At 42.6% G+C, this 23,718-nt stretch overlaps 1 protein-coding gene across 1 annotated transcript in view; it reads right to left on the reverse strand.

Moving 5' to 3' along the window:
- Positions 1-23,718, reverse strand: part of mgat4b (alpha-1,3-mannosyl-glycoprotein 4-beta-N-acetylglucosaminyltransferase B) — a 121,390-nt gene that overhangs the window by 30,929 nt on the left and 66,743 nt on the right. The window contains exons 5-8 of the mRNA XM_084953324.1: positions 19,705-19,751; positions 18,544-18,657; positions 10,736-10,811; positions 6,789-6,903 (exon numbers count right to left, since the gene is read on the reverse strand). Coding sequence (XP_084809450.1) covers positions 6,789-6,903; positions 10,736-10,811; positions 18,544-18,657; positions 19,705-19,751 — 352 coding nt within the window. The remainder of the gene's footprint in view (positions 1-6,788; positions 6,904-10,735; positions 10,812-18,543; positions 18,658-19,704; positions 19,752-23,718) is intronic.

The raw sequence follows: 23,718 nt of genomic DNA on the forward strand, positions 1-23,718 counted from the left end.
CCTGAAGCGGAGACGAGGCGGTGAGGGAGGCGGCGTTCCGATGACTGCAGAGTGTCTCCGTGGAGATGGATCTGTCTGGATAAATACTGACGTTCCTCCAGAGATCCTGCGAAGCAATTTAGTCCCGAGGCTTTGTATTAAAATGGGGGACAGTAAGAGCGAGAGGATTTAACACATCAAAACAATACGGCTCACTTTGAAGGCTTCGGCAAAGCCTGGCAGCTTTTTGTACCGAGCTGTATCACGCTTCCTGAGAAACGTTCAGACTCGCCGACACGTGTACAAATCCACTTTCACTGCGCATCAGCATTTCTTAACCGGACTCATGAAGGAATCTGTCAATGTTTCAAGCTTAATGTGGAGAGGACCCAAAAGCAGAACACTTCCTCTTCTTCTTTCAGCTGCTCCTTTCAGGTTTCACCACAGTGGATGATCTGTCTCCATCTCCTCCTATCCCAGCATCCTCCTCTTTCACACATCCTCCTTCATTGCATCCATGAATCTTCTCTGAGGTCTTCCTCTTTTCTTCCTGCCAGGCAGCTCCAGTATATCCACTCTTCCTGAGCTATCCCTCTTATGGACACATTTCTAATCCTGTCCATCCTGCTCACTCCCAGTGAGCATGTTAACATCTCCAGCCCAGCCTCCATCATCTCCAAAACATCTATCAGAGCAGGTCTCATTACCATCTTGTAAACCTGCCCTTTCACTCTTGCTGATAACCTTCTGTCACATGAAGTCAAAACAGAACCAAACGCTGCACAGCATCATAAATACTCGGGGTCAATAGAAGAACAATGATGCAACAATGAGGATGCAGCTGCAAAAATGCGAGATGGGAATAAAAGTTTTGTGCAGCTGTGTGATGTTGCTGATATTTTTTATTAGATACCTAAGTCAAAAGAAAGAATCTGACATAGAGCCAGCTGTGGTCAACAAGCAGTTTCTGTAAAGTCACATTCAGCAATACCCAAACACTTCACGTGGAGCTGTTCATGAACATAATGTCTTCCTCTCCACTGAGAATGAAGACGTCTGCATCCGAACCAGAAAAAAAGGACTGCAGCAGAAACAGAAACATCAGGAGAAATTTTTTATGCTGGTCCCTGTACATAGACGTAATGTAGGAAAAATTTACCCACAGTGTCTGTAATTAAGTCCTCAGTCACACAGTCCTCAGAGACCATGTGGTAACTGCCTGACAACCATCAGTTATTAAGGAAAAAATTGTCTTCCCTGAACTGTTGTGAGTGTTTGCTGGGAGCTGCTACGAAATCAGTCACGCAGGCCTGAAGATGGGCCCGTGACCCCGTGGTAACCTGTGGTTGCTACGGAAAAATGAGCATTCTCCAACTCGTTGATGAGTGGCTGCTACAGGTTGTTGTCATGGACTCTGAGAGACTGGTTGCAAAGTGGTATGGAGTGTGTTTGTATGGAAGACACTGACCAGATCAATTCAGTTTAGTTCAATTTCATTTATAAAGCGCCAAACGACAACAACAGTCACCTGACAACGATATAAATCACAAAAATTTAATATTTTCTGTAAATTCTGTGAATCTCGGGCAGCTCGACTTGCATTTAGTTTTTCCAGCTGGGCTTCCTTTTCCTGGATTCGAGTGTTTTAACTGATGCATGAAACGATACATTTTTAGACTTAAGTTGTAACGGCCACCATTTTCTCTTAAAGTTTGAGTCTAAAGGTTTATTTTTTAGCACCTGACGGCTCGTTTTTTGCTTCTCATCCGTAAACTCTCTGCATACTCTTTCATGTGATTCAGTTTATTTTGAAAAGTCTCAACAGGATCTTGAGCTTTATTGTGAAAGGTTTACGTGGAAAACAAACAAGCGGACAGCGGAGCCGCGCAATGGTTTTACCGTTGCTAACAAAAACACGTAAAAACAGGCACTTGTCCGCCCATAGTGTGGTTATATTAAATATAAGAGAAAGAGAGAACTTTAAGAAATTAATATAGCCACTGCAGTGACCATCAAAACGATAAAAAATATTGCTGTAAACTGTTTATTTTATGACACCACGAAACAAACGATAGCATAATAGGAAACAATAGACGTTTTTATATTGTCATCCGATATACATCGTTATATGAACAGCCCTACCTCAAGGTGCTTTATACTGCAAGATAAAGCCCATATAATAATACAGAGAAGACCCCAAAAATGACATAAACCCCTATGAGCAAGCACTTGGTGACAGTGGTAAGGAAAACTCCCTTTTCAGTGAGTCAGGAAAGGTGGCCATCTGCAAACATTCACCAGATACTCGCTGGGCTGCGGTGAAACATGTGATGCCTGAAATGGCAACCCTTTGTCTTCAATGTAAAAATTATGCTTTTACTTTGAAGGTCAACGTTCAGTTTCACTACCGCTCAGCATGTTTTCAGACAAGCTGGTCTTCCCTGTGGGAATCTGCTAATGACCAAAGTAATCAAAAGGATGTTTTCAGTGTAGCGCACTGTGTGCGACCAGTTTCACCCGGCAACCACTTGCCAACCAGTTGAGGACTCGTTTAATTTTTCTGGGTCACTGTCCGCGGCATCTGCCTGACACTTTGCTTTGTAATGTTTTTGACTTTTACTCACTGTTTAGTTTTCATTTATTGGCTGGTCAAACGTGCATTTGTCACCATCTTACTCAGGATTTAGAACTGTAATATTCAATTTAACATTATAACTGTCAAAATACTGTCCACATGGGGTGAGCATGTTGTTTATTCCTATTTTAATGTGCAGCATTTGAAAACATCCAACTCAGAAAACCTGGTAAAAATTCAGTGAGTTATGATGATTTTGGATCTGGATAAAGATAATTATGGATCGACCTTCTACCTCAGTCCACCTCTGCTGTATTTTTATGTATTTATGTTGATTTGGAAAGACTGAGCTTGGGTTTGATTTTCTTGAAATTAATTCATGTGTCAGGTCTTTTGATATAAATCTCCATGGAAGTCCTTATTTCTAGGTGTTTTTTCTTTGTGTTAATTGTTTTTAATATAAATGTACTTTCAGGTTTTCCGTGCTCTTTGAGCTGCGGGGGCTGTGGGAATTTATCACATTAAATCACACATGGATTATTCTCAGCAGCTGTTTCAGTCCTGATCAACCATCAGTCGAAGCAAATTAACGGCGGCTCTGGTTGGGAAGAAGAGTTTACTTTTTGGGCACTGAAGGTCTGAACTTTCAGCACAAATACACGATTAGTAGGTAGCAGCTTCAGGATGTAATTACCGAGCGTGTTAACGTGACGAAACCTCTGATCTCGCGATTTCAGGTTCTGTTACATCAGCTTATCTGTCAGCGCTGGAAACAGTTCTGAGGATAAATCCTGACTCTGGTTCCAGGTGAATAACGCCGGTGTTCCACGTGCCGCCGACAGCTGATTGGATCCAGGAAGAATTCATTGATTAGACCTGACAGAATAATTAGAAGGCAGATCAGATGCAGGCTGATGCCTCAATTAATCTGCTGGATTTAATTCATGAGTCAGATGGAAACTTCACATCCTGTCAGAGGCAGCGAACCTCACTGCTTCCATCATTGCCTCAATTGTGAAGCTTAGAAGGTGTGGAAACATCCGGCCTCCATTGTCTGGCCACTCAATCCCTGAAATGTGCTCTCTGGTAACTTTTGTTCTTATATATGTGTGAATATGTATGAATCAGTATTAATTACACTGGTCTGCAAAAACCAAAGTTAAATATTTATTGTTTATTGCTGGAAACTTCAGACTGGCTCTTTATCAGTTTACACAGATATGACTTAAGCTTCCACGTCATGTTTTTGAGCTACAGATCACTGATGTTTACACTGACTGGAATTTTAACTTTTCCCGCCAAAATAATTTAAAATGTTTGTTCTGAAAAGAAATCAGGAGAGACGTGTTAAAGCAAATCTCTGTAAATTCAGACCAAAATAAAACGAGGTCAGCGTGGCCGAAAGCGTTGCTCACATCCGTGTCTCTTTTCAAAACCCAACAGTAGCCACTCTTCAAGCTCAGATTCAATTTTCCCTGATATCAGTTTTCCATCACTTTTATATCTTGATAAAATCTTTCTCCACGATGTCATCGCACGATGACACGGCACGATGTCATCGCTCTTCGCTGACATCATCCCGATCTGGTGGGAAAAAGTTGAGATGAGACTGCAAAAAATCTGCAGTGATATTCTGGCATTCATGTTCTCAGCAAGCTCAGCAGGACAACCGGCAGGAGCGTTTCCCGTTACCGTGGACTCAGCTGGATTCAGCTGTCGTGTCCTGGGTCGTATTTGTGAGCTTTGCATCTTTCTGGCCTGTTCTTTAAAGTATTTAGTCTGTTCCTAGTTCCTGGTTGCTTTAGAGCAGGGGTCCCCAATCCCAGGCCACGAGGGCTGGTGTCCCTGCAGGTTTTAGATGTGTCCTTGATCCAACACAGCTGATTTAAATGGATAAATTACCTTCTCAACATGTCTTGAAGTTCTCCAGAGGCCTGGTAATGAACTAATCATGTGATTCCCCGGCCCCGGGGACCAGAGTGTCAGACTCGTTTTACTTTGTGGGCCACATACTGCCCACTTTGAGCTTAAATGGGCCAGATGAGTCAAAGTCGTTCTATCAATCTAAAAACGTTTAATTACACATTTAATCCCTGAGGTAACTAATCAACTGTAGCAGAAATCTGTTACTTCTTTACTTTGGTGGTGTCTGAATGGCGATGGAGATGCCAGTATAGTATGAGACGCTGTAAAAATTTATTCTCTCCTTCACTTTTTCCACAGCTGTCCAGTCGGCCAAATTAAGACTCTTTGATGGGCTGATTCTGGCCACCGAGCCGTCTGTTTGACACTCAGTGCTTCATCCTACCGTGTCATTCCTCCAGTATTAAGTCCATTCATGTGTTTTCCCCATTTGGTTATCATTCTTCCTGCTTTATTTTGAAAGTCAGTTGTTCCTTGTACTCTGCTTTCACTTGTCCTCCCCTGTGTTTTTTTCTTTGATTTAGTTCAGCTGAGTTTCGTTCTCTCAGCTGTTTCCACTTCCTCTTGCTTATGTTTATATAGTCGCCGTCTCCTCTTGTCCTTCATCAGAGCGTCTGTTCTTCATGCCCCAGAGTTTTCCAGCCAGCTGTTTTGATCATGGTGATGTCACACGCTGCTGTGCTGAACTGCAGAACCGTCGCTGTGCTTTCCTCCATTTAAAAAGTTGAGAAAAGTTTAACTTTTAAAATGCAAGCGCTGTTCAAATCAAACTCAAATCACGATATTCTCATCCTCTCAGGGGTAGATATCCTGAGAGAATGAGCTAGTTCTTGTTCTTGGGTACAGGAATAAAGTTTAATAGTCAGCTAGTCTGGATCACGCTAATGGCTAATTAAACCCAAATATGATGATCGTGTAAGCAAAGACACCCCCGCAACATCAGGCCTGTAACACCTACGTGTGAATCTGGCCTGAGAGAGAAGCGAAAGAGGATTTTGCAACTGAAGCAAACCTGGCTGACGACAGACTAACAGAAGGCACGGCTTTTTATCTAGAGTGACAAGGCTTATGGAAAAAAACGGAGGTTTGGGCAGCGAGGTGGTGAATGCATTTCCCTCGAGACTATGACTCAAAACAAAGAAAAGGACTGGCATCAGAGCTGAAACAGAAAAATGGCAAAAGAAAAAGAAGGACGAAGGCGGAGGACGAGGAGAGCCCGGCATGTCAGCCCAGGATGAGAAACTACGATTATTGAAAATAAAAAGCATCCATCAGTGCTAATTACAACTTAGAAGTTTAAAATATTAAAGAAACGAGAGTAAGTGGAAGGCTGAGAGCCTTTTTAAAGATGTAATGCATTTGCATTTATGGTGTTTTCTAATCTTACTGACCACTCAAAGCACTTTAGCCTACAATCACATTTTAACCACAGACTCATGCAGCGCTTTGTTCTACATCAGTGATTAACGCAGCACTCATATCTGTCGACTGTTTATGGGGACAGTCAGACCTGAACTAGCCTGTGATGTCTCAGCGCTCCAATGTACAGACATGTTACAAACGGCAAACTGACTAAAACAAGAAGCGTATTAACCAGTGAAAGCAGAGGATTAGACACTACTTCATCAGTGCTCTATTGCTGATTTTTATGCTACTTATAAATCTTTATGAACAGATCCTTTGATCATGTCTCTGACTGGAGTAGGCGGCACAGAGGAAGAGTGAAAGGACATGTGAAACACACCGCTTTGCTTTAAAAGGCGTGGACTGGAGATTTCGACCCCTGGGAAGCCTCTGGTCTCTGGCTAAAAACCTCCCTCTGATTGCTTTGGTTGCTAACATGCATGTTCAGTTTGTGTCACACTTTTCACACCTCGCTTAGCAGGTAGTTAATGATGACAAACCTGTCTTCTTTTCAAACCAGAGGTGTTTCACTGCATACTTCCTGGTGATCACTTTCACTCACTGATAGGCGGCAACCTCCACCAACCACTCTCCAACCCAGTGGCGGTCCTAGCCTGTTTGGCGCCCTGGGCGAACACTCCCTCTGGCGCCCCAGAGCGAGAGGATCACCACCCATCATCTCTGACTGAAGTCTTACGTTTTATCAAGCCAGCTAACTCACAGAAAGATTGGCTGTCGAAGGCGTTTGGCAGCGACACACTTTGTGCGCTGTGCTGACCGTGTGTTTATAACTGCAGGCTGTGTTTCAGGTGTTTGTTCACCTGTTTGCAGTCCCTTCAGAAGCTAAAAGAAGACAACACCGAGAAGTTCTCCTCCACCCTTGATGGAGCCGAGCGCTGCGACTCACCGATGAAGCCAAGCTGAGAGAACTCCAGGATCATCCAGTCCTCCGACGGCTGCTGCAGCGCAAAGTTCTTCATGGTGGTGAAGAAGTTTGGGCGAGCGACTATATCGTCCTCTAACTGCAACAGAGAGATAGAGAGAAAGACACAGTTTAGTTTCCTCCTTTAACTGTGTGTGTGTGTGTGTGTGTGTGTGTGTGTGTGTGTGTGTGTGTGTGTGTGTGTGTGTGTGCCCTCCAAAACAAAAGCCTGCTTAACGTTGACACGCACGAAATGCCAAAATTACCGCGGACGCCTCGATGAACTCCTCAGATGAAGATCATAATAAATGTGCTGAATGTGAAGAAGCAAGAGGGGAACAGAGGGAGAGGTGAGGTGGAAGCAAGAGGCAGATCATTTAAAACCCTCCAATCAGACATTTTCACAAGAAGTCTGGATCTTGCTTTTTTATTACTTATAACACAGATAAACATCCATAAACCTGTTCAGGACATCACGGAGCACAGAGCCAGAGGAACTTTCTGGAGGCTCATCAGCTGTCTGAGTTTGTAGCATTAAAAGTCAATCACAGTTCGAAGATGTAAACATAAACCGGTAAAAGACAAACGGTGGCTCCAAAAACCATCAGACTGTGAGAAAAATTAAGAAAGCGATGCACATGCAAACTTTAACAGGGTTTCCGCCTCTCGCCTCGTCTCAGCGAGGGAATCAGTAAGACTTCAGCAGAGAAGCCAGACTCAACATTCCTGCTCCTCAAACCAGCAGAAGACGCTCCATAAACGCCAGCCTCCTGACACACGTCTTCCCGTTTCGTCCCCGGGGGAGTCGACAGAGTAATTACCTCCTCGCCTCACCGCCGCTCTGTGCAGACAGCGAAAACTCTGCAAAGTTCAGAGAGAATTTAGGTGTCAAAACAGCGTGTCGGGTCCGTGTTCCTGTCAGAAAGCTTCGTGTGGGAGCAGCCAAAGCTCCGCCGCCCCCGGCTGAGATGATGTCGGCAAGACTGCTCCATTAAAGGAAAGTAGCCAGAAAAATAACCGGGCTCAGCTCCGGCAGGCAGACCAGCGTTCAAGTCTGCGGCTCTCAACAGCCCAGCGCACAGAGCGGCATATCCATCTGCAGAGCTTCCTGCTCGCCATTCTGTCCGAAAACGCTGGAAAATGCAGGTTTTATTTGTTTGTCACAAACACCTCCCGCCGGCCTCGACCTCTGACATCACCTGTCTGCAGGTATTCTGCTGCATCTTTGAGGAAAATGTCATCTTTCATCATTTCAGTGGAAGTTATTTGTCTTTGTGACGGTTTCACATCTATTGGTCGTCACTTTCTGTATTTTTGTTCAGTTGTTCTTTGGTTGACCTTCGAACGCCGAAATAGGCTGGTTTTATAATTCAGCCACATCCAGGAACAATCAGGCTTTGAATAAACAACATTTCAACAGTATTTCACAGACGTCACCTTTAAGCAGTAAAAAGTGTGCATTTTTCTTTAGTTTTTACGCTGATTATTTTTAAACTAACACTCAAAACACTGCTCCCAGTTCAATAAATGCACCACGATCACAAGCAAGCCTCGTCAGGTGAGGATGAGGAGGGCAGGAAGTGAGAAATGACCGAGAGAATATGATCCACATTCAAAATAAAAGCCCTGAAAGCCAAAAAGTCAAACAGAGCTTCTGAAAGTGTGATCTGATGCTCTGAACAGAACAAAAGATAAAAACAGAAGAAGCCGTGAAGAAGAAGAACAGAAGCCAGAAAGAGGAAAAAGAAGTAAAGAGGAGAAGGAAGAAGAAGAATAATCCAGGGAGGAACCATTATGAATAAGAAATGAAAGAGAAGAAAAAAAGAAGGAAGAAGAAGAAGGAAAAGGAGATTAAAGGGCCGGGAAGATGTAGGATAGTTTGGTGTGCTTTTAAACGCTGCACTTCTCCTCTGCTGCTCCGCATCAGCAGCTTTATCATCACCGAGCTCAGATAATTAAAGGTTAGCGAGCGTAACGAAGCGGACGGCAGAGCCAAAGACATGAAGCCTGCGCTTTTAGGTTTCATTTAATTTTTATTAGCATGAGAGAAAATATCAGAAGCAGGACGTGACACGGGACGCTTTTAATTCATGAGCTGGTGAGACGCACCTGAATGCAACACCGGCTTCAGTGTGAAGCCGGTCGGGTCAGGCTGTTTAATTTCATATATGTTTATGAGGTGTTTTTAAGACCTCTGGAGGACGCCGGGGTGTCTGCAGGTCGCGAGGAAGCAGGTGAGCTAAAGATCACTTCCTCTCATTTCCTGTTTATTCAGATAAACGCCTTTCTGTCCCACATGTTGAGGAGGAGGACGAGGGACGAGTCCTTCTTATTTTCATCTTTAAAGGGAACAAAGGCTCTGTGACAGCGCCACAGTGACGCGTCCATTAGTCTACCCACAATGCAACAGTTTCATCATCAGCTTCAGACACCAGCGGGATTACATCACAGAGACCTTTTATCTTAAAACTTCATCGCATTCAGAGCGCGACTCGTTTTGTTTCTGTGGAGAGACGACTGTTTGCTGAGAGCTCACGTGAGGTCACGTTAACGTTCCCGAGGGGCCGCACGAGGAGCTGAGACTGATGCAAAGGGCCGCACCAAGAACCTTAACTCAGTTCTGCTCATTATTAATTTTATCTTCTTACAGACTTATTGCCGTGACCCTCTATAACAGTCCCATCTCCTCATGTGACCCCTCGGGAAATTAACCATCCACACCCGATTTACTCAGAGACTCGAAAAACAACCAAAACGTGACGTCTGTCAAACGCCTACAAAGAGACACAGCCTGACCAAAATCTGACCTGAATCAGAAACATCAAACAGAAAATAACCACAATGTGTTTCAAAAGGGTACGAAGGAACACAAATGACCAAGATGAGGCACAAAACAATCCCACAGCGATACAACTGGACTAAAAAATGAGACCTGAAATGACCCAAATACACAAAAACAAACAAAATGTGACAAAAAAAGGACAAAGACGATAAACCTGAGGAACACGTGTCCAAAAATCACCACCAAGTGAAACGACAGCCTGACCCAAATGTGACCAGACGGCGAAAAACGAACTAAAACAGACAAAAAGATGCAACCTGAAATGACCACAGACTCTTCTGCCAGCTGCTCCCTTTAGGGGGCGCCATAGCGGGTCATCTGCATCTCCTCCCATCCCAGCATCCCCTCTGCATGTCCTCCTTCACTGCATCCATGAATCTTCTCTGAGCTTTTCCTCTTTTTCTCCTTTCTCCAGTAGACCCACCCTCCCTCCTCTGCACATGTGCAAACAATCTCAACCTCTCTGACTCTGAGCTGTCCCTGTGATGGACACATTTCTGTTCCCCTCCACGATGCTCACTCCCTGTGAAAATGTGACCTCGGCCTCCATCTCCAAACCAGACATCACAGCCACAGACGCCAAATCAACCAAAATCTAGCGAAAAATTAAACCTAAAGACCAAAATACGGAGTAAAGAGTGAAAACATGCAAAATGATTAGAGATGTGAAAAAGCAAAGAGGAGATCAAAGTCCTCCCAGGAGCTCTGCAAACATACGAGGACATGTCATCTGAATTTACACTTACATGATCCTGATCATTTCTGAGCACGCCCCCTTCTCCTTAATCCTGCTTTTGGAAAAGCAGACTAGCTTTAAAGGAAAGATGCAGCAGTGAGCATAATTTTTATTCACCACACGGCAACGAATCATTTACCAGAAAATCCACCGATAAACACTCAGCGTTCACTCTGACGTGAAGCGGAATGAACAATTTATCTCAACTGTCAGATTCATTCATTTATCTTTGGCCCCACCCCCAGGATTTTGGCACAAACACATGAAACGACCGAAATGCTTAAAAATAACCACAGACAGAGAGAAAGACCAGCAGCTGCTCGCCGAGCTTCTTCTTCTTCTGTTTCTCTTTACCTGGACGTAATAGGTTCCTTTAGACTGAGCGTACATCATCAAGAAGCAGTAGTCCAGGTTCTGCTTCGTCCTCCACCTGAAGAAGAGGGGGAGGAGTTAATGTGTTAATGCAAGTATACCTGCACCTCTTCTTCTGAGACACACACACAGTTACTGCACATGCACACACATTGTGACATCATCCATTGGTTAATGGGTTGCTATGGAGCTGTTGCTATGCTGGTGTTTTAAAGTTGGATGTTACAGTCGAAACGAGTGTAAGCGACTTGTAGCTCCGCCCTAAATCACACTCTGCTGTTTCATCCTTTCTCCCCTAAAATCAGCGACTGAGACCAAAAGGAAGACTGACCAGAGGAGTCGCCCCCTGCTGGACATTAGAAATACTGCACATCACCTGTCCACATGTACCACGCCTCCCCTCAGAGAGTAAAGGAGGACATCTCCATCGCTGAGCAGAGGTGGAGGGTTACACACACAGATCAGTTCATCTGAAAATATCCAGGACGGCGATGTAAGTAAATGTAATGCTACATGGGTGTGGCTCCTCCCACTGATACCAGTAAGAGAATCAAGAACCAGCTTTAAAAGACATTTACTCTTCAGTGGAGAGAAGTGCGCAGCGCTGTAAAGCTGCAAACAGCTGGCTTTTCTTATTCTCATCACTTTATTTCACTAATTTAAGAGTCTGTTTCTGTCTGAGACTGCTCACAGCCTTGTGGATGTTCTCGAGTAACCGCATGTTTTTCAAGTGTATTCTTTGGGCTCTTCTACAGATACAAGCGGCATTTACTTTCACTGTAGTTAAGGAAAGTCAGTTTGGCAAAGCTAAGCAAGTCAAACACGACTGTGTTGGATAAACAACGCTGCAGCCCAGAGGCAAAATATGTAGATGTGATTTTGGAGTGAACCTCTCCTTCTTAAGTATGTGTGATCTTATAAGTGGCAAAGACAAGGCAGCGTGTATTTGTTTCTTCATGAAAGTCAATTATCCAACGAGAACCACAAAGGTCCACAAAACAACCACAAATACACAAAAAAGCTACAAAATAGAGAAAAATAAGACAAAAAGGCAAAAACAATGAAAGAATGAATGAATTGAATGAATGACCAGAGGGGGGGAACTGTTCCCTTAATCGTAGAGCTGATCTCATCGTCTGTTCACCTGTAAAATGCCTGTTTGTGGAATAAAAAACACTGAATGTTTGTGTGTTTACGCTGCACACACACACTAAACAGGTAACAACTGTCTCTGACACACACAGAGGAAGCACATCCAGCAGGATCAAGGTTGTAGCTCTGCAGGTTTCCATCGACGCCTTCGGCCCACGAGGTGGGAAAGAGAGCGCGCCGCTAGTTTCAGGCGCTCGCAGAAACAGAACAAAGCAATCAGCGGTGAACTGAATCGGTGTGTTTACAGACGAGGTTTGCTAAACACACAGCTCGATATTTACAGAGCGAGCGCTCAGCTGTTTGAGGTGTCAGAGCTCAGAGGGTTCCTGCATGCGAGTTTACCGCAGTCTGTTTAATGCTCGATAAGTTCTCAGGAAAAAAGAGAAATCGATAATGAATTCTTTATTTTAACAGGGAAGTCACTAAAATCTGATTCATAACTTATACACTGGTAACGGTTTATATGTTGACTTCATCAGAACAGGGCGGCGTGATCAGTCTGCATCCACAGACCGTGTGACCATCACACAGATACAGACACCTGCTAATCAGAGCTCAGTGATGATGTCATTAAAAATGCTCCAACAGTAACAACTTACTAGTTACTGTTACGTCTCTCTAATCACCTTTTTCTGAGCCTCAGAGGCAGAGGTTAGAAATCAAACCAAAGGACTTGTTTTCTTCTTCTTCTAACTTCTCCCTTTATCGGTCGCCACAGTAGATCATCCCAGCATGCTCCTCTGCCACGCCAACCCTTTGCATGTCCTGTTTCACCACATCCACAAATCTTCTCTGAGCTCTTCCTTCTGCCTCGCAGCTCCATCTTTAACACCATCCCTCCTCTGCACACATGCAAACTTCCATCCTGAGCTGTCCCTCCCAACAAAACTCTCCAGCTTGGCCTTCTGTCCTTTTGGCAGTGCCGCCGTCTCCAAACATACATTACAGCAAGTCTCTATTCAGATTTGGACATTTTAACATGTTGTTTTCATTCTTTCAGTGATATAGTTTGATGCTTGAGGGTAAAACAGAAGTGAGGTTTTATGTTAGTGCGTTTAACTTTTTTGTGTCATTAAACATATAAAAGCAGAAGGATGGTGCAAACAAACGAGGTCAGATTTGTCCAGAAGCATAAAAGCTCCTCATGTGTCCATCCACACTGACCAGTGGAGGTCTGCAGCTTTGTGCAGTGAGCAGGAGCACATGATCACAGTGCCAGAAAAACATCCCACACATCTCAGGGTCAAAAAAAAAAAAAAAAAAAGCATTAAAAGATGCACTTTGTTGAAGGGGTTTGTGCAGCATGTGATAAACACGAGGTGCCACTCCTTCAGTTAAGAAAACCCATCCACGCCTCCATTGTCTCTTTATTGCGCCATAAAAAAACGATCCACGCTCATCTCCTCACGCAGCACTTTAAAGGCTTATTTTTACTGTTGGGAGTCAATAGACTTTTTATAATCCCACCGAGGTCTAAGAAACAATCCCGGGAAAAAGAGGCTTTTATAGCAAAACAGTAAAGTTAACACAGAGGCTTTCTTGTCTCGCACTCCCTCGCGGCGATCGGCGAGGCGATTTAAGGCGACGGGGAGAGTCAGCTGGTTCTCCACGCAAAGACTCGAGTGTTTCCAGATAAAACAGAAATGATTCTCTGGCAGCTTCTTTCACAAAAACAGCAGCGGCGTGACCAAAGAGGCATCACTGCACTTTCACAGTGCTTCCACGCTGCGTTCAGTCAAAAAGGCAAAAAGGCAAAAAAGCCAAACACACAGCTTCTGAGCAGAGACGTCATTCATGCTTAACATCCTTTAAAGGTCAAACCATAGAAGTTCACGTCACTGAGATTATTCTAAAACAAACACGACAGACAAATTAAAAACTAAAAAGCAAACTTAATGACGCCTTATTGCAGCTGTAATCACTTAAGATCACATATTTACAGTTAAGCGTTAATCATGTTTACTCTTTACTATAAATTCTCCTGTAAGAATGTAACAATATTACAACTCAGGTTATTACATTATTATTGTTATCAGTTTACACACTAGAGGCCAGCAGTCTCAGAGCTCAAACAAGCTTCAACAAGTTCTTATATGAGTAAGAAAAACTGAAGTTTGTGCTGTGTTCTTGAATCAGCATCATGACCATGTCAACTCCTCTAAAGCAGGGATGGAGAACTCCAGGCCTCGAGGGCCGGAGTCCTGCAGGTTTTAGATGTGTCCTTGATCCAACACAGCTGATTTAAATGGCTAAATTACCTCAACATGTCCTCAAGTTCTCCAGAGGCCTGGAAATGAACTACTCATTTGATTCAGGTGTGTTGACCCAGGGTGAGATCTAAAACTTGCAGGACACCGGCCCTCGAGGCCTGGAGTTCCCCACTGCTGCTCTAAAGGATTTCCTTAAACCTGACCTGTGGTCATGTTTATTTATGTATTTGAACTTTATTGGTAACTGCTGCATTTTAACACAAAGATCTGGACTTTCTCTTCCTTACACTTTCCAAACAGAAGTGTGTAGTCATGCACGATGCCGGACTCGTGCTGAGCAGCTGTGGTGTTCATGGTCAGAGTGATGTCACAACATCAGCTTGAATTGAAGGAGACGATACAGATACTCTGCCAGTCAGCCACGATAGCTCGTGTAACATCGTCTCATATCTTGTTGAATTCAGTAGTTTAAATCCACAAACACGAGCAGCACAGCTCAAAATGGAGCTCATAGTTGAAACGATTGTCACTGATTTATAAGCGATTCCTTTTCCCACGCTGCACCACTAAAACCGACCTTAAGGTTCCCACACCTGCTGAATCCCTGTTAACTCTTCTTCACTTTTACTTGAGTAAAGAAGTTAAATCAGTGCTTTAACTTTAACTGGAGCATTTTTAACACATTTATCGCTGCTTCGACTTAAGTGATCATCGTGAGTGTTTTTGCCACCTCTGCTGTGATTTTTGTTCTTCTCGTTCTGCATCCTCGTTTATAATCGTGGATGTTTGAGAAGTTCAGAAGTAAAAACAAAACTTCCAGGTGTTCTTTTTTTCACAAAGCAAGAGAAACAACAGCATTTATCCGCTGCTTTCTATTAATAAAAAGTTTCTTATCGAATGCATGAATGATTGTCCTTCATTTGAAGAACATAAGTGGACAAGACAATGCAGTTTTTGTTTCCTTCTTCATGAAAGTCAATCATCCCATGACAAGCACAAAGTGTCAGGAGTGGTGACGTGAAGAAGACCCGAATGCAGGACAATGAGGCAGCTGACATGAAGATAAACACATTTTATGACCAAAGAAAAACACCCAGCAACCAAGATACTGAATACAAGTCCACAAATACACACAAGGAGCTAAACTGGGGAACGAAACAAAGATGGACAAAACAGAAGGGAAGGAAAACTGAGAAAGACTGTGGAGACTAATGACAGTAAAATTAAAGAAAATTATATCATAGACTAGAACTCATCATAAGAACAACAATAATGTTACCAGAGTCACAACTTCAACTATTAAAACAGCAGAAAAATCCAAAAAGAAACTAAACGCCAACATTATAAACCCACAGTCCAAAACTCAAAAGATATACAAAGGGCGAAAAAACAAGTTTTAATAGCATCAAAAGCCCACAAAAAACTAAAGCAGTGATAAAGAGAAACAAAATCACTACAAAGACACACAGAAAGACCAAAAAATACACAAAATATCCACAAAAACAAACAACAACAAAGAACCATGAAAGAAGCACAGAAGACATGGAAACAACATAAAACAACCATGAAAGCACCACAAAAACAGACCCATCAGCTTCATACTGTACAAAGTATTTTCACTGTTGCATTGATTGGATGTAATCAGAGTTTTTCTGAATTAAAACAGGCCTCTTAACCTTAAAAGCTCCTGCGTGCGTCTAAATGGACCCATAAATATGATCAAATAAAGGTGCCTTTATTGTGAGCGCACAGGTGGAGTGTTCTGGGAGATGAACTGAATGAACAGCGGTTAGCTCGCGAGGGTGGCCGCCTGACTCGCGTCACCATCTTCCTCTCACACCGAGAGCATCGGGCCTTCGGCAGGAACCAAATTGCGGCGGCAATATGCTCGCATGCAAACTGCGTTAAAAAGGAAGAGTCAGCGCAGACGTGTTCGTCTTTTGCTCGCTCAGACTCTGAAGTGTTTAAGGAGCAGACAAGTTCTGCATATTAAAGTCCATTTTCTCCGAATAATTAAGTTTTCAGACTGATGTAGTCCCTTCCTGACAGCCATTCGTCTCACTTAAACTCTGAAGAGCGTGGACACAAATCCATCACAGTTGATGTATTATCTTCTGTTTGCAGGAACGTTTCACTTTGCGAACTAACTGCTCCCATGATGCTTTAGGGTAGAGGCTGGGCTGATGTGGTAAATCTGTACACTTCTCTAGTGGTGCACAGGTGAACAAACTGTAATTTCAAACACCTGAAACCAAGAACTCAAACCACACAAAACAGGTTTTCGTAGCTAAAGCTAACAAAATGTAAACCTATCCTTGTGAATTGTAGTATGTTAACTAAGTTTTTGGTACCTAAACTTAACCAGTGACTGAAAGAAAAAAATAAATTTGCAAAAAACAAAACTAGATGCAAAACATGAAGGCCCAAATCTGGATGCTAGCCATGCAGAAGGATGCCCAGAAAGGAAACAACAGGTGGCATGAAGACGACCAGTGGTGTAATATAACATAGTCTAACTTTACTAAAGCACAGTTTAAATGTACTTGTGGTATTTATTACTTTTCAATCTGCTAGTATAAGTCGCTGTCCTAATATAGATAAACCTTCCCAGCAGAAGTTTAGTACCTAAAATCATCACCAGCTGACATACACATTACTGAAGCCGTAGTTCTGATTATAGATTATATGACTATGAATTTAACTTAAGAGTTTTGTAATATTTGTTTCACATATTTGGTCTTTAACTCGCGCCACCACTACAGAACTCTTATTTCATCTCGTCGTTACTGAATCTAAAAACCTGTTTTTGTGTTTGTGTGTTTGGATTTCAGGTGTTGTGACTCCATGTTTGATGAAAATGACAGCAGTCTATCTCTCTGAGCTCCAACAGCTGGCAAACTAAATCAACTCGTTCCTGTTGTTTGAAGAACAAGTGCATCACTCAGCCCAGGTCTCAGCTCTTCTCATCAGTTAAGACTTGCAGCCCAGGTTCTGTCTGACAGATTTTCCTTCTGCATCGCGTCTCTGAAAGCGGATATTTTCTAGGAAAGAACTGAAGATGATGTCTGCAGACAGAATGAAATCACAAAATCAGAAGATCTCCTGGTCTCTCTCTGAGATGAGTCCCAAAAGGGAAGAAGAACGCTGTTTCTTCGTCTTCCTCTGCAGAGATGTTACAGTCAGCTACCCGTCGCTGCCGTTTTCACACCAACTCGCTCCAGAGCGTGTGTCACAGAGAAAACGACTCCACAAGCTTCAGATTTCAGTTTCTTCAGAGGCGGTGAATGAAAATAGCTCATCAGCACACAGACAGTGAAGAAGAGGATGAGGTGTTTCTTTTTTTTCCTTCTCCCTTCCAATCATCTTTTCTACCTCCCTCCCTGTCCAGTGTTACCACAGGAACGGGGCCAAGGGGCGGAGCAGCAGTTCATTAAATAAAATGATGTCACTTCGAGCTGTGTGTGCGTTTCCTTTTAAGATGGCTCTCTCAAGGAGACAGGAAGGCGAGAGGACCAACTTAAGTGTGTGTGTGTGTGTTCAGTATGTGTGTGTGTGTGTGTGTGTCTGGTTAGGTTGCTCAGAGACTCATGAATTAGCCACGACAGGCTGACAGATGCCTGGGGAGATGGGGAGATGTTAAACACATGCACACACACACACACACACACATACACACACACACACACACACACACACACACTGACTGACATGCATGCATAAATACAAATGATTAGAGACACCCACCAGCACCAGCTTTCTCTCATTGCTGGAGCTCATAAATCACATACAAACGCACACCTGATTGGACTGTAAAGTTGACTGTGTGGACTTGCACACCTATCTTTGTGGGGACCCTTGTGTGAGGACATTGCTGAGACCCGAGGACAGATTTTTTAGAAGCAGGATCTCTACAGTCTTTGGTAGATGAGAATTCTCCAAACTGATTTCTATTCAGGATTTACTGAGTGTCATATCTATTTATATAACATGCCTCTATTAATGAAATCCAGAAACAGCGTTATTTATATGACCTGATCCAGATGCTTTAAGTATGTCTGGTTTTGAAGAGTCCACATCTACTTAAAGAAAGTTGTGGAACACGTGCACACACACACACACTCGTTTTCATATCTTAGTGAGGACATCTATTTGAAACAATGCTTTCCCTAGTCGCTTACCCTAACCCTAACCATAAAAAATTAATGCCTAACCCTAACCCTTACCCTAAACCTAACCATAACCTAATTGAAACCCTGACACTAAAACCACATTCTGAGCCTCAAAAATGGCTTCAAACTCGTGTGGACGGGTATTTTGTTCCCATAAGGGCTGTTGGTCCCCACAAGTATTGTAGCATGCCAATTTTCTGTCCTCACAAAGATGTCTAAACATGTACAAAGATACACACACACACACGCGTTTGCTGACCTGACTCTCTCCTTTGGGTCTCCGAAGGACTCTCGGAGTCGGGAGAAGTCGGGGTAGAAGTGGACCGACGGAGAGATGACCTCCAACAGACCCGACTGAATCTCTGCTGGAAAACTGAGATTCAGACAGACCGAGTGAAACAAACGATCAATGTTCACACCAAACCATGAGCTCCCTCTATGACAGGAGTAGGCAACTCCAGGCCTCAAGAGTCGGTGTCCTGCAAGTTTTACATGTGCCCTTGATCCAACACGGCTGATTCAAATTGCTAAACTACCTCCTCAACATGTCTTGGAGTTCTCCAGAGTCCTGGTAATGAACTAATCATTTGACCCAGGGTGATATCTAAAACCTGCAGGACACCAGCACTTGAGGCCTGGAGATGCCTGCCCCTGCTCACGAGCTAAGGACAGAAGAATAAAACAAACATGCACATATATAAAGCTGTTTGGTGTTCACATTCACAACTCTACACAGAAACCAAGATTCCCTGAAGTCAGCTATGGGGCCAAGCCTGACACAAATAGGTTAGTATGGGATATAAATTCATGTTGCTCTGTGTTCACTAGGCCAAGCTAACATGACATGGTCAACAGTTTGGAGGTGCTCCACAAATACAAAGTCAACACATTCCAATATGTTTGTTTGTTTGCAGTTTTTGACTTAATAATGCAGTCAAGCTTGTTGACACAACTGATTGTGGGCTGTGTGCGCTATAATTTACTGTCATGAGGCAACAACTCATTCACACACGACAAAGATTTATTTATACAAACTGTAACTTGTCCACTGTGAACAGTGACTTGATCCCACAATACAATAAGTTCACATATTTGAATTTCAATATATAAATCTTCATGATGATATGTAGTGTTTCACTAATAAACACTAATCCAGAAGATTCATATTAATCAGCATATCAATCTGTTATATTTTATATTCAGAAAATTAGGAAAGCGGCATGTAAATTCAGCCTGATGTCGTCTTATACATGCAGGAATAGTTCCAGTCCCAGTCTACTTAACAGTGGTATTGTTATCTGAGCTGAAAATGTCCATAAAAGGGATGACAGGCACACACACACACGCACACATACACACACACACACACACTCATGTTGGCTGCAGTAGTAACAACATCCTGTCATGCAGGTTGACTTACAGGCGCTTCAGGTTGTCTGCTACACTGCTGGCGTACTGTTGGTCAGCCTGAAAACACAGAAAAGCAGTTTAAGTCTCGGTGTGAAACTCACAGCTTCGAAGCATCAGATGAGTAAAAGTGATGAAGTCAAGAATTCATCCATATAAGCTGCACTACACGGTCAAGTTACTTTAAGGTAAAGACTTTATAAATTTAGAGAGAAACCCAAACAGAGAAGCACTTCTGGGGTAAGAAGGATCTGAGAGGAACAGCCATCTGCCAGGACCGATTTGGGGTGAAGAGAAAAAGGAGAGAGAAAGGAACAAAATACACACTATTTATTGATGTGCATCAGTGGGATATAAACACTTGGACGGTGGAAGGAGGAAGTTGAAAGTGCTCATACATCATAGGCAGGCTCCAGCAGCCTGAGCTTATAGCAATGTAAATAAGATCCAGTCCTAACTGTAAACTGTTGTAAAAATCAAGGTTTGAGCCCTTCAGTCCCATCTGGGAGGTGTGATAGCTGAAGGCTCTGCCTCCCATTCTACCTTCACAAACTCTAGAAACCACAAGTGAGCCTGCAGCCTGAGAGGGAAGTGCTCTTTCAAGACAATAAGAGAAACAGTGGGGCATGATTATTCAGGTTTTTGTACATGAAAAGAAATATTTTTCTTTAAGAAAGATTTCATATCCAAGTGCTGTTCATTCTCTTCACTGCCCTATAATAAGGGCATAAAAGCTCAGTTCATGCACTGCTGCAAGTGTCTCTCTCTCCCAGTCATTAATGCAGAATGGGTCCAAACAGTAAAGGTTACCATTTAATGAAACCATGGAGAGTAAAAACACAGCATCACTTCGAAATAGTTAGTCAGTTATTTCATAATGAGGCGCACCATGAAATTAATTTAATAGTTTAATTGTTGATGTATTTGCATGTTTAAAGTGAGGTAATTTACACTAAAAGAGCTCAATTTAAAGAAGTAGAGACAGCAAACTGAGAAAACTATAAACAGCAGGAGTCATAATAAGTCTAGTGTTTGGTGTCTCTGCAGTTTCGTGTGATTTTGTAGTCTAGTTATCACTCTGTGGTCTTTAGGCCTGTCTCTTCGTGGCTGTTTAACATCTGTTTACAGCAACTGCTCACATGTGTGAAGTAACTGTGCATCACTGTACAGCTGTTTTATGTTGTTTAGCATTTCTCTGTAGCCACTGTGTTAACAGGCGGCACCGAAACACTTTTCCTGTCTTGCAGAATCATGTTCATGCCCAAGTATCTCCGACACGCAGTGTTCAAGTTCTCCTCCCTTTTTCTTGTTATGCACAATAACACACAAATGCACACACACTGAATTAATGAATGTTCACAAATACACACGGGAGGCTGAGGTCATCTCAATATTTTAGTTTTTTCCTAAAACACACACACTCTTGTTCAAGCTCAAACATCAACAACTTAAGAAATCGGTAACATCAGAGCTCGGCCCAATCAGGGCACAGATGGACTCCCTGTGGGACCCAATCATCTGGCTCTGAAGGTCACAGCACGGTCACATGTATTTCCAGCGCGCTTTTCCGAGAGTTTGTGGTTTGTTTTGGCATCCTGGAGGTGCCAGCTGGGTGGAGCTTACCGCAGAGCTCAGTGTTAACGAGAAGCAGACGCCATTAGAGCCTCTCGCTGATGAAACAAACACTAAAAGTATGACACATATTTTTAAAGGACCATATTTTATTAGAAAATGAAAGGGAAAACTTCTCCACTATAAGAGAGGCAGGAAGGGCTTGTTAAATCTATGTCACTGACATGGAGCCCACAAAGTCTGAAATAAAAACTGGGCTGATTAGAGAACGAGACTCAGGTGGACAGTCACAGGAAACCACGACAGAGAGATGATCTTTAAAGGTGAACAGAAAACAACCACAGCATACTAATACTACAGGAATCTGAACACTTAGCAAGAAGTACGACACAAGGAAACTGTACTTATCACAAGAAACCCTAACCAAAGGATCCATAACTCATAAGAAAAGATTAATAATAAAGAAATCAAAAGAGGAAATCCAAACTCAGCCTAACAACAATCCAAAAAAGAGGAGTAGAATGGCCAAACAGAAACCAGGAATCCAAAAGTGACTCAAAACCCTGGGACCACAATCAAGAGACCATGACATAATTATGCAATTTTCCAAATTTTGTTGGTATTTTTCTTCTATTTTACAGCCGACTGCTGTGTCTTTTCCATGTTTATCGTAGTGGCCTAGGAGCCTGGTCATGACGCCATTAACTGTTATCGTACATTAAATTGTAGTCACTTTAAATGGTAAAGAAAACACCACAGACTCTGATCTCTGACTCTGAAGCTAGAGGATCTTTTCATCTCTTCTCAGCTGTCTCTCTTGTATTACCTTTCAGCCCTATTCTGAGTCAGGTGACAGAGGAGATGATTGCAGACCTGTTCGTGTGAAATAAAGGATGTGTGGTGGATCTGTCGGGGGCCGGGACACCAGGTTGGGCTGTGTCACATGCTCCTCCGCATTTTGAATGGAACATGCTTTGGTCATGCAATATTCATGTTACACTTCTTTAAAAGCTTTAAGTACTTTCGTTCCTTGTTCGTCTGCATAAACAAACCCTGCTGAGACGCCATGTGACGAGTTTATCCGAAACCCAAAACCCCAAACCTGAACAAAAGTTAAATTAAAGCCAAGTTTTTAAATTTTAATTTCAGCCTGAATCCAGCAAGTAAAACTGAAACCTGTGACTATGAGATAAAAACAAAAACATTGAGAGGATTTTAAATATTATATCAGCCTGGAGGAAAAACAAACACAAGCATCCAACTGAAAAACAGAGATAGAAATTAAATTGCAGAACAGAAAGTAAAGGAAAAATAGCAAGATGGAAACAGCAGAGCAGAGAAATGTAGCTGGCTCTGAAACTGATCTGAGTTTATAAACCAGGGAGTCTTCAGCGGCAGCTTATAAACTCTCCAGTCAGTCTACTGCAGTAGATGCTTGCACAACTTTGAGCTTTAGTCTCGGTACAGTGTCCTCTACCAACTCAAAGCTAGAGGTGTTTTTGTCCCAAAGAAATTTACATCCCAAACACTTTGCCTCTGGAGCTCTATTCTGCTTTCAGTATTAACTATTGTTAGCTTAAAAGTAGACTCCAAGGGCAGCTGTATGCAAAAATGATAAAATATATTTTTCCCAGTTGTAGGTACAAGGCAGGGATAACTCTTCTTTTGTTGTGCCAACTGAACCACTGGCTCCATCTATAAACCACTGCCTTTATACAACTGAAAGACCTCTTGCAACCACAGGTGTCGCCCGCTGTTGGCCAGTAAAATGAATAAAGATTTAGGACACTTCCTAGTTGGTTTCATGTTTTAATGTCTGTAATCTACACAGTCTCTGGCTGATATGCATGAACTGAAAGCTATCTCATGGAACTAAAAGTGCCAATTCATCCAACCCCCCCTGGCCATTTATAAATTAGTTTAGCTAACATGCAAGATAGCCAAGTTATAAAGCTAGCCCTAACTTGATGTCCATGTGACCTTTGTATAGTATATACACTGCTCTCTAAGTTGTTGTACAACTTACATGATAGACAGCACATTCAGACCAACATAGCATTAATCTGACTCTTGCTCATGCAAACAACAGATTGATGGCTGGAAGTCGCATAATGGAGGCAGTTAATAATGATGGTTTTCTAGAAGTTACAGTGAGCTCATTTAAAGAGATTATCACTATTAATGGGCTTTCAGGTGAATTTGAAGAGATGCCATAAAGTACTGTGAGATTAACCGACACAGTATTGGATTGGATTTGCACAAATGAGATTTGACGAAACAGTAAGAAGAGATATGAACTGAACTAACATGAGATGAGAAGCTGTGAGTGAGAACAAACAAAGACAGTATAAACTGTGACCTTCATCACTGTAAAGACACAAACACACTGACTTTATTTATTAAAAGAGCATACAGCATACACATTTCGCAGATTGACTTTAATGATCTAATGTGT

Source organism: Perissodus microlepis, chromosome 2 (assembly GCF_051167445.1).
Source record: "Perissodus microlepis isolate ML-2025 ecotype Zambia chromosome 2, ASM5116744v1, whole genome shotgun sequence".
NCBI lineage: Eukaryota > Metazoa > Chordata > Actinopteri > Cichliformes > Cichlidae > Perissodus > Perissodus microlepis.